This window comes from Gavialis gangeticus, unplaced genomic scaffold (assembly GCF_001723915.1).
Source record: "Gavialis gangeticus isolate Ggan-Ray unplaced genomic scaffold, GavGan_comp1, whole genome shotgun sequence".
Classification (NCBI taxonomy): domain Eukaryota; kingdom Metazoa; phylum Chordata; order Crocodylia; family Gavialidae; genus Gavialis; species Gavialis gangeticus.
This window is the reverse complement of record NW_017729032.1, coordinates 183,096,389-183,112,830: the sequence shown is the minus strand read 5'-3', so window position 1 is coordinate 183,112,830 and position 16,442 is coordinate 183,096,389. Positions and strand designations below refer to the sequence as shown.

General features: G+C 43.3%; 1 protein-coding gene across 1 annotated transcript in view; it reads left to right on the top strand.

Moving 5' to 3' along the window:
• The window catches only part of MAP7D2 (MAP7 domain containing 2), a 194,876-nt gene that overhangs the window by 89,151 nt on the left and 89,283 nt on the right, over nucleotides 1-16,442 (top strand). Inside the window, exon 2 of the mRNA XM_019523860.1 lies at nucleotides 126-314. Within this exon, the coding sequence (XP_019379405.1) occupies nucleotides 126-314 (189 nt within the window). The remainder of the gene's footprint in view (nucleotides 1-125; nucleotides 315-16,442) is intronic.

Below are 16,442 nucleotides of genomic sequence, written 5' to 3'. Positions count from 1 at the left end.
GGTCTCCGCAGCTGTCGATCTCGCAACGTAACCGATACCTGGTTTCTGCTTGGTCTGCGCCTGCGCGTCTATTCCACTGACGTGTAAGTAAAAACGAAAACAAAAACTTCTGTAACCATTATGAGTGTGCAGCCACCTCCTTTATGAAACCCGCCCAAGGGGAAAAGACCTACCAGCTCCACCGAACTGTGCGCAGCAGAGCCGCGCGCGACACCCCTGTCTCACAGTTTTGGAGGAGAGGCCCTGTGGACATAGATCAGACCCATCTGGCCTTCTACTTTTGCGCACTGTACCCACAAACAGCAGAAGCAAGTGTAAGTAGTCTCCCAAACCTCCCATCATGCATATTAATACAGAGGAGGAATACACAAAAGTTACCATAACAGAACATAATGATAACAGAACATATTATAAAATGTGTAGGGTTACATTTATAATACAGCTTGGCTATATCTGTGTGGCTATATCTTGGCTCAGTTTTCTAACAGTTTAAAAACTGGTGGATAGCTGTTTTAGGCTTTAAAGTTTGGTAGTATTGAATTGGTTAAAGGTGGGAAGAGAGGGAACTCTTGCAAGTGTTTCTAGGACTGTGTGTTTCATGAAAGAGGTTACCTAGGGTAACCTCAAGGTACTTAGCCCTACAGCCATCCTCCTGTAGTCTTGCTACACCTCAGTGCATTTATTCGGTGACCTGGAGGTTTTGATGCATCTTGACAGTGAATACTGAGTGTCTTACTTCTGTGGTATATACAGCTTATTCTGAAAGTTTAGTGTTTTAATTGATTCTTTTTCCATTGGAACAAGTAGGCCATGCACAAGCTAATTTCTGAAAATTGTGTGCGTGTAGATATGCAGTTAGGGTTGAGGGGGAGGGGTACCTCTAAGTACTGAAATGTCTCCTTATAATATCCTTACAGAAATGTTTATTACTCCTCACCCCCAAATCTTACCTTCAGATAGAATTTTCTGTATTTAGGACTTGAAAATAGCTGGTCAAGATTCAATTCACTCAGCTTTCACCCTTTTAGACAGATTTTACTTCGGTAAAACTTGTCTGTTAGTTTGTAGTTCAAGTGCTTAGTATAATTGTCATCAGTATTTTCTGTAAGTTCTGTAAATAAACCAGAACGTTCACAACAGAAATTGCTGATGTTGTAATTGCATCTTTCATTTGTAATAGGCAAAGAAGCAGACTTGAAAAAACAGTTTAAAATACAGAGGAGCCAAAGGGAATACAGGCACATCTGTTTAACAGTTAAGTAATTTATTAAGAGCACAGGTCCAAGTTTATTTTCTGAAGAATATCCAAATAATCAACCTGCTTTAAGGCATGAACTCATTAGCTGTTACTTGGCTTGAAACAAAATCTCTTCCAGGGGTGACTTGATTTACCAGATCAGAATCCTGGCTCATATTTTTATAACCATTGTTTACTTTCACTCAGAATGCAGCAGGGTTCTTGCACCATGGGATTCAGTGCTGCATCTTTAAGAGGTGTAGCCACCTTTTGTCTCCTCCTAGTGTTGAACTGTTGTGGGAATTGGAGCAGCCCGCATTATGATTTAAACTAGGACTGTCCATCCAACTTGTAAGCAGGTGAAGGCTGCTTGCCTTGCAGGGTGAACCAGTGCAAGCTGTGGGCAGGCACAATCCTGCTGCATTGCATAGATGGGGGTGCTCCGAGCTACTGGCTTCTCCAGTGCTGCAGGCTGTGCTGTACTGCACCACTCTATTCCCTGGGGCAAGGGCAAGAAGCTAGAGGAGGGTGGGGGAGCCTGGAGAGCATGGCAGCTAGATTGATGGAGGGAGTGGTGACTGAGTGGGAGCTTAGGGGTGCCACAAATTAACTCCTTGCAAGCTGCATGCAGCCCGTGAACCACCAGTTGGACAATACTGATTTAGACAGTTCTAAGATGCTTACAGAAACATCCCTCGGGCTTCTGCGTGGGTAGCCAGAACCAACTGCTAACTTTCAGCTTCTTTAATCCGGCCGCTAGAAGCTGAAGCAGGAGTGAGGATCTTGTCATGGGTATTCTACCTCTGTCTTTACAAGTACTGCTCTAGGCATTCTGTGGTTAACCAGTGCCTAATTACATATTGATATTAACTGAATTAGAAAATATTTTTTAAAAGTAACGAACATGAAGATGTGAAGCAGGTGGCGGCACGGGGGAGTGGGGTGGATGGGACAGGACACTGCCATACACATTCATACATTTAGATTAGATCAGAAGTTACCAGTTTGTCAAAAACCTAGTTGTAAACACTGTTAATTTTTTATATCTTGCCCTCTAGCGTGATAAATCGGCAGAACCTGGTTAGTCTCACCTAGTGCTTTTAGGTGGAATAATCTTCATTCAGCATTCTCTCAGTCTAAACCAGGAGAATTCTCTTTTGCACTCTCAAGAAGGTTTTAGAGCACTTCATTCTTTTCTAGGCAATGTAGAGTGATTCCCATTGCATATTTTGAAATATGTCTTTTTGCTTACCTTGATGTACCAATTGCACTGTGTTTGAGTTCCATTCTGCAGGTACCTCTGAGAAATATCTTACTGAGGTACCCTTTACAGTAAGTTGTATGAATCTTTTGCTGCTTTAAACCCCTCTACTTCCTTTGATATGATGGACGCAGCTAATTACTTTGGTGTTTTTAAGGGTAGTGAGGCATTTGTGGAAAATTATTCTGGCACTTCTTGTATGTGTGTGGGGAGTACAAGGTCAGAATAATTCACTTGTTCTTGCTTTCTTTCCATACACCACCTTCAAATTTGTTATTTTAGAACGGGAAAGAATGGCCCTTGGGTCCTGGTTTGAGAAGACACAATATTTTGGCACATGAAGAATGAAACATCAAGGAGGAAAGGCAGACGCTGACTTTAAATTTCAACAGAACATTGGCTGTGTTGACAGAGCAGTGTTGATTTCTCAAAGAAAAGTCAAGTCAGTTCAGCCTTCTCCTGTGTTTAACAGCTACTGTAACTACCATGCATCCACTCACATGGTGTCTCTTTAGAGCTCAGTGGATCTAATGTGAGATCCTCAGCATCAGAAATAGTTATCCACCTGTCAGGTTAAAGGATTTTCTCAAGTGGTGATAAAGCATCGAGATGTTCAGTCTTTTAGCCCAACTACTAGAGGGAGAATATAATTTTTATTTTATTTGTGGGCCAGATGATTTGTGGATGTGCACAAATGAAAGGTCACCTCTTTGTGGAGTTTACAGTTTAGGAACAGATAGGAAAATAGGTTAGGGGAAAAAGAACAAGGAATAGAGACTAAATTTGCTGTAGACATTATGGAAGAAGTAGGTCCTTAGGAGAGCTTAAGTGTAGAAAAAGAATGGTCTCAAGAGGCTCTAACTTGCATAGAGGTAAATGTTGTGTGGTCTTAAAGGGGCAAACTTGCAAAAGCTGCCTCTAATTGTAGGTACTTAAAATTGTATACCCAAATAGTTAATTTCCAATACTTGAGCACCCCAAATTAGAGGATGAATTGAGGTAATTTTGACAAAATGCCTTAAGACATAAATAAGGCTACAGTTGTTGTTGCCCCAGTTATAATGTATGCTGTTAATAGATGTAGTGGTATAGCTTTCAGTAAAAATGGATGAATAAACAAACTAAAAGTATCTGTGGAAAATGTTTTAACACCATTTTTTTTAAAGAAAGAAACCGTTACAATCCATAGCAAGTTCCACCTATGTCCCCAGAGTACAAGTAAAGCCACTTCTAATAATTAATTGTAAATTAAACAGAATGCAAAAATATGTCAATAGAAGTATGTTATGTACCTCCTTGCCTATGTGCATTCAGTGAATTGTTTAAGGGCACTGTTGCACTGGGCAAAATGCTGCATGTGATGGGCAAATTTACTGTGTCACACTCTTTCCAGAAGGAATTCTTAGGAGCTAGAGCAGCCCTTGGCTGCAGGGAAGGTGTGCTGGAGGGACGTGGCCAGCCCTAGCAGTAGCCTGAAGTGAACTGGCCAGGGAGGGGGTTTAATTCCCCCCTCCCTTTCCCACTGGCACAAGTCCAGGCTGGCTCCCACCTGGCACTCCCCCTCACTACTGCAGTGGCAGAAGCGGAGGTGCTGCCAGAGGCCAGCCAGCATGGCCCCCTGAGGCAGAAGATGCAGGGAGGGGGTTTATTCCCCCCTCCATCCCCATTACCCACTGGGGGACCACAGCTGGGGTCTGTCAGCCCCAACTGTCGCTGCTGCTGATCACTGTCTACGTGGGGCGAGTGGCGGGATAAGTTTCTTCCCTGCCCTCTGCCAGATGCTGGAGGAAGGTGGGGAAATAACCCCCCTCCCTGCCCCGTTGCCTTAGGGGGCCATGCTGGCCAGCCTCTGTCTGTACCCCTGCCCCTGCTGTTGGAGCAGTAAGGGGGAAGCGACCCTGATGGGGCAACAGCCCCTCTTATGGTTTCCCAGGAGCTCAAGCCTCTTCCTGGCAGGGCACTGTGCTTTGGGCAAAGGCGGGGCAGGCAGAGCTACTGCAGACTGTGTGGGGCAAGTGGCAGCACTGGGGCTTGGAGGGGTGGCCATAGGCCCCCAAGCCTGCCCTAGCACTCCCTGCACAGTCTGTGGCAACTGTGACTGCCCCATAACACAGCCCCTCTGCCAGGAAGAGGCTTGCACTCCCCAGGAAAGCATGAGAGGGGCTGCTCCCCTGTCACAGTCCCTGTCCCCTCGCTGCTCCAGCAGCAGGGGTGGGGGTGCAGCCAGAGGCCAGCTAGCATGGCCCCCTTAGGTGAAGGGGCAGAAAGGGGGGTTATTTCCCCACGCCCTTCAACAACTGGTGGAGGGGGCAGAGACAGAGATTTTTGTGCCGCTCGCCCTGTGCAGGGTGCGATAGGCGGCAGTGGCAGTCAGGGCTGGCAGACCCTGGCTGCCATCCCCCTGGGGCAGAGTGGGGAATGAACTCTCTTCCTGCCTGCTCTACCTCAGTGGACCATGTTGGGTGGCATCTGGCCAGGCTGCCATCCCTGCAGCAGTGAGGGGGGAAATGCCAGGTGGACCCTGGCTCAGGTCCATGCTGGTGGGACAGGGAGGGGGGAATTAAACCCTTCCCTGGCCAGTTTACTTAAGGCTACTGCAAGGGCTTGCCATGCCCTTGCTGTTGGAGCAGAAAGCAGAGAAGTGTCTGGCATGGACTGCTGTCCTCCTGCCTGTCAGACCCTGCTGGGGCTTGTGCTGGTGGGACAGGACAGGGAAGGTGAATAAATCTCTTCTCTGCCTCCTTTACCTTAGTGGGGCTGGCGTCTGGCCATGCCCCTGCCTGCCTGTGGTTCAGCCAGGGAGCAGAGAGGCGGGGCCAGCCTTGCTCTGTTGGAGCAGACAGCCCAGCCCAGCCCAGTCCAGGGCTGCAGAGCATGCTGAGAAGCTGGGGGACTCTGGTTTAAGTTAAACTAGGAAGGGGTCTGGGACAGACGTTGCATAAACTGGTTTGAGTTAAATCAGTTAAGTCTGATACTGCATTCAACCAGGTTTATCTCAAACTGGTTTTGGGCGTTTTGAAACTGGTTTATGTACACTGAAGTTCTGTTCTGTTACAGGTTTAAACCCGTTTCTGATCACTTAAACTGGTTTATGTGTAGCTTCTGTTCCTAGCTTTGGTTACCTGGCAAGTTTGGCTTCCAAAAGCCTCTTGCTCCTCAGCAGCTTCAGTCTGCTTTCAGACCATGGACAGCCAAAATGCTGGGAAATCTGCCTAGTGGCAACTTTTTCAGATCAAGACGCAGATTGAAGCCAGAGAGCCGCTTTCCTGTTGAGGAGCCAGGCAGCACTCCTTAGTCCCATAGCTTGATTTGATTTCACCCGAGTCTGCTCTTGTGCTCATGCACGAGACTAAATAAAACTGCTCTGCTGACATGGTCGTAAGAGTTATTCACTATTATAGCCAGGAGAGTATATTTTGTTGTCTGGGCACCATGTGGCATATTGCAATGCATGCTCTGTCCTTGAGTACAAAGAAATGTTACTTTCAAGAAACCTCTAGCTCCTTTTCCCCACAAATAGTGAAAATCTTTGATTTTTCCTTTGAGTAGTGCTCTCAAACTAATGAGCTAGGAACATATATTTATTATCAGTGTCAGAAGCCAAACATAAATGTATATCATAGACGTAGGAGAAATAAAGTAAATGAAAAGGCACTTGGCATCTCGAATTGCAGATCACTTCCATGTCCACATGAGGGTTTTGCAAGACTACTGAATGCTTTTGAGACTCCACTACCCTGAGTGTCTGGATCTAGAAGGACAGCTGTATGACTTGATGCTTTCTCAGTCTCCATAGGTTTTAGCTACTAAGTGGGTGTGAGATACTGTTGAGACCATGATACGTTGCATGGTCAAAAAGGGCTCTTCTGCCCTTTCCCAAAATGTGGATGAAAAGTGTGTGCTCTGTGCTTTGCTGGCAAAGCTTATAAGCCTGTACAGCAAGCAGTTTGTAATATGTAGGAGGGCAGAGAGGAGGGAGTAGGAGGAATTATAGTTTCCATCACAGTGCTCAAAATCCAGAAATCAGTCAGTGAGACACCAGTTATGTTTTGTACCATAATGCCTAGCCATAAAATGTAAGTAATAGGTTTCCATTTTGAAACTTGATTAGGTACTTGAGTTGAAAAAATCTTAGGAGAAGACTTCGAATGAAGGTTTTTTGTAGGTTACAAAATTACTTCTGTTCGCCTCAAATAATAGTAAATGCAAACATAAGAACGTAAGAAGCACTAAACTGGGTCAGACTAATGAAGCATCTAGCCCAGTATCCTCTGTCTGACAGCGGCAAATAGTACATGCTTTAGAGGGAGAGCATATGAACAGGGTATATCTTGAGTGATCTATCCCCTGTTCATACCCCCCCAAGTCTCCACCAGGGTTTAGTGATGTCGGAGGATTCATCCCTGACTGTTTTGTTTAATAGTTATTAATGGATCTTTCATCCATGAATGTTAGTCCTTTTTGGAACCTGGCTATACTATCTGCCTTTATGACCTCCTGTGGCAAAGAATTCCATAACTTAACTCCATGCTGTATAACAAGCCAATGAAGTTTATGAATTTGCTATCATCACTGGAAAGAGATCAGATTCCTAGCATATTGAACATTTTAAGTGGTTCTTTGTTTAAATACAGGCTTAATGTTCAGTGGATGCATCTGCACGTTCAATTAGTGTGGCGTGATAAACTCTGGCACAATTTGTGGCAGAGTTAACAGCTCCTGGGCACAGTGTCTATACATGCACCTGGGACTGCAGCAGTTTGAGCTGGGGTGGAGCAGCTCTGGGCTGGCAGCACGCTTGAGGGGGTCAGCTCCAGGTTCCAGCTCATGGCTTTGGATGGCAGAGGGGCTGGCTGGGGAGTGAGAGTGCCCAAAGAGTGGTGCCATGTGGCTAGAAGGCAGGCACAATTTACACCCAGGTCAGAGTTTACACACCTATTTAGGCACAATTATTTTTGCTGCTGTAAGATAGTACTGTCCCTGATGTGTAGACTGTGATGCTTTACACTACAGCAAATTAGTTTACTGCTCAATTAAGTACATGTGTAGATGCATCCAGTGAGATTCAGAAGCAAGTCAGAGTGACTCTAAGGCTTCTTGGATAAGTAATCCTACTAGTAGGACACTTATGCCATTGACCAAAGATACAGGACAGGTCAGGCCAGTATAGCCATGCTCAGAAGGTCTGTGGGATACCTTCCTTTGTATTCCTCAAGAGTATGTGGGTGCATACGCATATGTTCACTTTATTTTTTGTTCGCTTTATCGTGATAGGGCTTAGTGGCTCTAGTTATGATTAGGATTTCACTGGTGCTAAATACCATTCAAACACTTAAGAGTTTGCAGCAGAAGGCTTCAGTCTTTAAAAAATTTACACTTTCTATGTTGTGAGTAGTTCAGCAAAATTAATTAAACTACTTATAGTTCATAGAACTAAGTAAATAAATCTGTGCAGAATTCTTGTCTAATTCAAGCTAATGCAATGAGTAAATGTATCCAAATAAGAGAGTTTAAAGATGGTGCAGAAACAAAGGTAACAATGTCACCATTTGGCTGTGTAGGCAGTGCATATTTAATAAAATGGTTCTAAGTAATTTTAAATAGATAAATATCGGCAGATATTTATCTGTCCTATGCAGGTGCCAGGAGGGATTGCTAAATTTGTAACCAGTTTAGAAAAGGTAAGCATTAGTCAGAAGCAAGGTTTATTCCAGCCCTCAGAAGCAATTGATTTATTTATTTTCCCCCCTCCTGAAAAATGTTGACTTGGCTGACTTCCATTTTTAACATCCTTAAGGTTATGGATCTGCCCCAAGAGCAAAAAGCCATCAGGCACTTAATTTCATGATTGTTCATTTGCTTGAAGAGAGTATGAAGACATTGCTTTCCTTGGATGCAGGGCTTATGCACATCCTAATACATTATGAAAAAGGACTGTGATTAATGCACAGCTTTCCATTTGAATTAAATTATTCTCTCATTCCAATGGGCAATGTAAGAGGTGCACTTAGGTAGATACATTAATAGTGTGAATTTTACAATCCAATCATGTTTGGTTAATATTCTTGGTCACTTCTTAAATTTTGTTTAAATTATGGAGAAAACATTAGGTTCACCATATTTATTTAGGTTCTGTTTGTCTTTCCATATACGTTTCCCACAATAGCTGAATTGGAAAGCTTGATTATCCTGAAAATTCCTTGCTTTACCACGAAAATTAAAGCAAGTGACACAAAATCTATTGAGCAATGTAAAAAAAAAAAGTATAAGTTTCTAGAAGTCATACTGACTTTTATGTAACATTTTCCTCGTTTTGACTCAGAAATGGTTCTGGAAACTTTTGAATATAGTCTGAACCTCATAAACCATAAACTCATATTTGAAGAAAGTAAGTTGAAAGTAGGTAAAATTATTAATGATTTTGAGAGAGATGGTAAAAATGTTATGACTTTTGGCAAAACAGATTTCCTATCCACCCTCATATTAGTTTTAAAATTCACAGTTTTTCAATTAATTCTTCACTTTCTATTATGAAATATTTTGGTACAAATCTTGCTCCCATTGATGTCAGTAGAAATTTTTGCTATAGTTTTCTGAAAAAGCTGGAGTGGAATTTATGGTTTGGTCATTGGTGATAGTGGTGTGGAATCCTTTTAACTGGTTGCTGGATAAAAGCTACTGTAGCAGGAGAACAGTTATAAATCAAAATCTAAGCAATTCTAAAACCAAGAAGCCCAACATTTTAACTAGTTATGACTGGAAAGTTTCAATAGTGTGTGTAGGTTTCCAATCACATAGAAAACCCAAGTCCTTAAAAGCAAGGAAATAGTTGATGGCATGGCAGATCTTGCACTGCTCACATGGTAGGCATAAACACCTAGAGGATGCAAATATGGGGCATCTTTACATGTGCTTCAGGGAGCGGGGGAGGGCACTTTAATTAGAGCACCTCTGAGAGACACTCTAATTAAGGCACCTGCAGCATCTTGTGCATTCAATGTCCTGTGCTTCAAAATGGTGGCGGGCGTGCTTTAGCTGAGGCTCGTTCAGTGAGCTTTAGTTAAAGCACCCCTGCTGCCATTTGGAAGTGTTGGGATGCTGAATACACAAGACTTGGAGGCGGCTGGAACATGTTAATTAAATTAATTAAGTCTGCTTTGATGCATTGTAATTATAGCACACCATGGAGACTAGGATTAACTCTCAATAGAACTGAATTGGAAAAGATAAATGAAAGCACACATGGGGAAAAGAGATATTTTACAGGATAAAAAAACAGATACCTTTGGTATATCAGGAAGCCACAAGAGCGTGGTAACAAGTACTGCATTATTTTTTCTGAAATTGTGGACATTGGCCAAAATAAGGAACATCTAACTCAATGGACAGAATTAATAATGTTTAACACAGGGCACAGCCCAAGGAATAAGGCACAGCCCAAGGAATGCAAAACAGCAAGAATATCTTAAAATAAATTGCTGTGTTGCAGGTTAATCCATTCATTTTTTCAGCTTTCTCTACTGAGTCTTTTAAAGTGGTTGAGAATGTGTCTTCCATTGTGGAAAGTTGAGGTGTCACTCAGGCTGGGTTGAACGAAGCCTTAGGGCATTGGACACATCTGTCTTTTTGGCCGGGGTGAGGTGAGCTCTCTAGGCCATATAGATACAGATGAAACCTTAAGGTATACTGCAAATGGCTCTTGCTAAGCAAATGACTTCTGTCCTAGTCTGAGTAATATTAACACCATGAAAAGCTTGGACAAAGGTACTAAGGCAGGCAAAAAATTCTTGGTATGTTGCCAGATTATGCTTTCCCTGTTTGGTCACTCCCTTGAAATTTGCAGGCTGATATTTTTGGAAGCCTGCCCCTGGGTGAGAGAGATATGGCCACCTTATAGGTTTGGCCGCCCTTGTAATCTAATATGATGTTCTTGGTTGGCATTGAGTGAAATTGCAAGTAGGATTTGGGTGGGGAGGGGTGTGCTGTCCTAAGATTCATTCTTGAATCCTATGATTCTCCTAGGGTTTTTTAAATGTCAGATTTCCCTGGCTAAAATAGTTTTAAAACATGCTATTTAAACGGTTTAGTTAGCTTGTTTTAAGAATCCCCTTTTTATCATTCTCTAGACAACCTACAGGGGGCTGCAGTAATTTGACATTCAATTTAAATCAGTTTAGGTTTAAGATGTCTCTGTGTGCAGTCACATCCTAAGTTTGTAGATGACTAGATAAATAACAACATTTGCTAGCTTTTGTTCTCCCTAGCTGTCTCTTTTTCACCAAAGACCTTGGCTTACCTCCCAGAAAAATTAATGGTCAGTATAGAAAATCAGTAGCCTATTGAAAACTGAAACTCTGAGAATGACTTGAAATGCATTTGAGTTTATACCAAAACAAAGAACATATGGGGCACTGGACTGATTGCATCATTTATGTACAGATTTAATTTGGTAAACATATCCGTTTTTAATAAAAGGTCAGGCACACTGTCTGGTCAAACACGGTTGCAGACTGTCTGATTGAACACTGGAGAATTCTTGCTGCTTATTCTAGATTTGGGTTTTTTTCTATTAAGTACATGAGGTCATGGATATTTTTTGCTTCTCTTTGTCTACACTTTGAAAGACCAAATTACTTTTTATCCTTGAGTGCAAACTTCATGCATGCAGTAGAATGCTGGGTTAAAGTAGACTTTAGGAAGGAAAGAGAAGGGAGATCATTGTGAACATGGTTGTGGACATCACAGATATGAAAAGTTTCGTTCTAAATGACCTAAATAAACAGCTTGTGTACTCTGTTGTCTTTGGATCTTCATGCACATGACCTCTGGGCCATTTCTGCCAAAAGGGTCTTGGACAATATTTTGAATAACCTAGAACTCATTTAATAGAGTCTTTTTCACCCTGGACCTTGGTTAGAGGGCTCAGTTCCATAAATAGTGCTCTGTACCTGGCACTGTTGGTATAAAGGCTGTTCTAAGGGCACGGGTACCCTGTGTTGGACTGTGCTAGGATGTGCTTTCTTTTCATTTTAAAACACAGGGTTTTTCAGCCTGTTCCTGATCTTCTGTTACTGGTATATGGAGACAGATGCTCTGGCTTCCATGACTTGTTCCTTAATTTAGTAGAACTGTTCAGATTCTGGATGGTGTCATACAGATGTCCCGTGGGCCACACACTCTGGGACATAGGCGGCCCAGCTCCCACTCTGGCTGGGCGAGCAGCAAAAACAGGTGTCTTCTTTGCCTAACCCAGTGTACATTGTACACAAAGAAATACAGTTTTTGCTGGAGGTTTGGAGCCTGCAGTCAGACATTCTGGATTAGATGCAAAGCACCTATTCAAAAAAGCTGGATGCAATAGGAGAAAAAAAAGCCTTAGGCATAGGCTGGGTAATACTGCATAATACAGAGATGCTTCTGTACTCTGGTAAAGAGATGTAGCTGCTGCATGCTAGGGGGATTACCGGTGCATTTCCTAACACTGAAAATAAACATTTCCCATGGTAGGCAGTCTAGGTCCTCCTAGGTAATGGGCTGACCTGGAATCCTGAGGCTGTAATGGACATGCATTGATTTAAGAGGAGAAGGGCTAGTGCAGGGGTGGGCAAAATGCGGCCCAGCGGCCGGATGTGGCCCGTCAGGCCATTTTATCCAGCCCGCAGGGCCCCTAAAAATTTAGAAAATTAATATTTATCTGCCCCTGGCTGCCTATCATGCGGCCCTCAATAGCTTAGTAAAACTCAGTAAGTGGCTTTCTGCCCAAAATAATTGGCCGCCCCTGGGCTAGTGGGTGCTGACAGGGATGCAGGCCCCTGCTCTAACTTGTGGCACTTGATGAGGGTTAATTTCTTGCATGATTGGCCACTTTTAAAGCACTCTGCAGCCATGCACATGGCAGGGCATGGCTGTACAGCACTTTCAGAGGAACTGACTGCACAATAAATGTAACTTCTGTCTGTGCCACAGTTAGTTCCTTTGAAGCTTCTTGATCCTGACTTGTGCTGCAGCAGGGGTAGTGCAAGCTGCCTGGGTTGTATGAGGGAACATTGGCAAATCAGCCATGCCAGGTGGAACATCTTGAGCTCCTTGCCCATGACTTTGAGCACTGAAGAAAGAGCAGGAGCTTCTGGTCCTGTAGCGGTTTTCCTCTTCCTTCTACTGCCTCCCCAAAGGGATATTATGGGGCCTGGATTATGACTCCAGCACAGAAAACCAAGCATATTCCATGTAGCAGAGTTTGCATTCCCACACTAGAGCAGTGTTTGCTGAAATCTGAGTGCCACCTTAGCATAGGAACAGGAGGAGTATGCAGGAAGGATGAATACATAGGTTTCTCAGTTAACTTGGTTCCAGTAGCATAATGGAGAGGGGCAGGGGAGGCAAGACGGCCCTGGGCACCAATGTAGGAGGGGTGCTGGGATCATCCCCCCATCCCCACAGAGTCCCTCCCAGACCCCCTTGCCCTTCTCTCCCTCCCTCCCTCCGTCCCCCAGCTCTTAGAACCCATGACCCTGCCCACCTCTGCTCCCAGACCCTCTGTACCTCCTCTACTGCAGGGTTTGTCCTGGGTGCCAGCTTGACTTGTTGCACCACTGCTGAGTTCTCCGTTTCTTTAAAATCAAGTCTCAAGTTACTACGATTTGAAAGAAGAATCTTCTATTATTTGAGTGAAATCAGTGCAACAGTAAGCCTATCTACCCCTGGGGCTTTTAGGGAACAGCTGTTCCTGAATAAGAGTGGGTAAACAAACCATGAAGTGCAAACTGCTCCATTCATTTTAGAATTCAGAAGACAAAGATAATGTTTTAAATATCAACCGCGTGATCTATTTCACTTCTCCTTAAGGCTTGCATCAAAGTAGAAGTGTCATCCTATGAAGATCTGTGCCAGCATTTCTGAAAGTGAGTGGTGGGGAGGTGGCAAGGAGCAGAAAGTATACAATGAAGATACATAGTTTGTTTTTGTAAGATTTTAGGAAGCAGTTTAATTTCTTGATGGGACCTCAACTTAGAAGTGTAGGATTCCCTGGCCCCAAGGTTGACGTAAGTCAGGCTACCAGTTTTCACAAAGACTCAGTCCTTTTTCCTTGCCTCCTGTAGTCTCATTCCATGTCTGACTTCTCTGCTTTCAGGTTCAGCAAGGCTGCTGTTTCTCTTGCTTTGTTCTCTTCAGGTACTTATTGTGTGAAGTGTAGGTCCAGGAATATACTGGAGTAAGCAGCATCCATCTCAGTAGGTAGACGGCGGAAGGTAAGATAACAGTAAAAGCAGGAATTTGGAGATGGTATTGAGCGGATCAAAAACTGTTAGTGGAATAAGTAAACAAACGTCAACCAAAGAGAGAAATGTGGGTTTGAAAAAGCAGGAGAAAATTGAATCAATTCCTGCCTCAGTGTCTTGTCTGTTTTTTGTGTTGGGGCAGCAGGTGAATGGGTCATAGTCTCCTGAATCATAGGAAAGCTAGCCAGAGAGTAAACATGTAAATAGTCTTGTAATTTTACCTATCCATCCATGATTTGATAGCTTATTTCAACATGGACTCAAGGTGTAAGAGTTCCATTTCAAAAGCATTCGACTCTTATTTAGGGCCCTCCAAAAATAGTTCCCAATTTGAGGTATGCGCACTGAGGAACAGCTGTCTGTATTTAAATAACTGCTTTGTAAATCTGCCCATTCAAACCAGTGTCTGATACTATAATGTCTATTTGTGTAAAATTCAGTGTTTCAGGATACAAGATTAAGAAAATAGTTTAATATTTGTGTACAAACCTTTATAAAAATATCTTGTAGCACTCATATTCACTGTATGTTTAATTCTCACTTTAAAGGCACAAAATTGCTCAATCATACAAGACTAGAACATTGATTAGAGCATCTACCAATTCAGTTAGTCCTCCCTTCCTCCCTCTCACCCCCCAAGTTTTTATGGAAAACTTTGCAGTCTGATTTATAGGAGTCTGATTTATAGGATGAGGTCATTTAAAAAAAAGACCCTCACATGGATCCAGAGGGACAGCCTTCCATCTTCAGCTCCCTCTGTGCAAAAATGAAGTTTATTTCCTAACTATGGGGACTTTTTACCATCCTGTTCCATCTACACTTTTCCCAGAGCCTGACGAAGGGACTTTGATCCCGAAAGCTTGCAGAAAAGGACAGTTTTCTTGCCATTTTCCAGTTGGTCTAATAAAAGGTATCATTTTGGAACCAAGAGTTCTAGTTTTTTGTATATATTTAGTCTGAAGAGTTTTAAGTACAAAAAGATGCCTATCTAATAACCTTCTACTTATGACTTGAGACAAAGAAGACATTTGAGTGGCATTCCTAGAGCTATGGCTGGAACTCCATCTTTTACCTACCCTGTTCTAGTGCCTTGGTAGCACTAGGCATGTATTAATAACACAAAGAGGAAGAGGCTTTGTAAAGAAGATGAAATTCCAAATTAGACAGAGATCTTGTGTATCTTCAGAAATATAACAGTAGACTTTAGCTCACTTCCTGGGTTCTAGATGTATGTTGGTGGTAAGCTCTGGAGGTATGTGAAGACATTCTCTTACAGAAAGAGATTGATTGTTTAACTGCAGGTATAATATGTGGCAATATAGGACAAATTCATACTGCTATTATGTCAGGTATGTAATACACAGGAGACTTTTGCAGGAGTTGTTCAATTATTTAAATTGCTACCAGGTTTTTTCTTAATTAAAACTGTCACAGGGTATAGCAAATGGCAGCCTTTTGCTGGAGTTTGCAACCCACCTTCCTGCCATGGTTTGTAAATCTGTCTCCCCCGAACTCCCAACTCAAGTTGCCTGCAGTTAACCTTGCTGCAGATATTTGGCTCCTCTTCAATAAAAGTAAACACACATATGAGAGCGCAACAGAGAAGTTAGAGAAAAAGCTTGATTGTCCTGAAAATTCCTTACTTTACCAGGCTAGAGAAATGAGGAGGGAAGGTGCTGCAGAGGGGATGGACACAGCTGTACGGTGCCTGTTCCCTGGGCTGGATTGGACTTTCTCAGGCTGGATCCAGTTTCTTTGCAGGCCAGATCTGGCCCTTGGGATGTAGGTGGCCAACTCCTGCACTAGCAGACTGGATATAGAAATTCTAAATCTTTAAATGTCTGGACTCTGGTGTCAGAAGTGGACTGGTCAAGTTCACTGACAACACCAAACTTTGGGGAAGAGTACCCACACTTGAGGATAGGCTGCTGATCCAGGCTGACCTCGACAGGGTTGCAAGGTGAGTGAATGAAAACCTGATGGCATTCAATACGGAGAAATGCAAGATGCTCCACTTTGAGGGGGGGAAATCCACATCACACCACATCACACTTAGCGCTTGGCAGTGCTATACTTGCTAGCACCACAGCCAAAAGAGATTTGGAGGTCATGATTGACCACAAGATGAATATGAACCACCAATGCAATAGCACAGCTGGCAAAGCAAACAAAACTCTGCCTTGTATTTACTGATGCATCTCAAGCAAGACCCAGGATGTCATCCTCTCGCTGTATTTGGCTTTGGTGAGGCCACAGCTGGAGTATTGCATCCAATTCTGGGTTTCACAATTCAGGAAGGACGTGGAGAAGCTTGAGAGAGAGTTTGGAGGAGAGCCATGTGCATGATCAGAGGGCAAAAGAACAGGCCTTATGAAGAGAGGCTGCAAGCTATGGGATTCTTCAGCCTCAAGAAGTGCAGGTTCAGGGGGGACTTGGTGGCAGCCTATAAGTACATAAGGGGTGTGCATCAGGATCCGGGGGAACACCTGTTAACCAGAGCACCCCAAGGGATGATAAGTTCAACAGTCACAAAGTTCTGCAAGACCATTTTAGTCTGGACATAAGGAAAAACTTCTTTACTGTCTGAACCCCCAAGGCCTGGAATAGACTCCTCCCCCAGAGGTGGTGCAAGCACATACTCTGGGCACTTAAAAAAAAAAAAAAA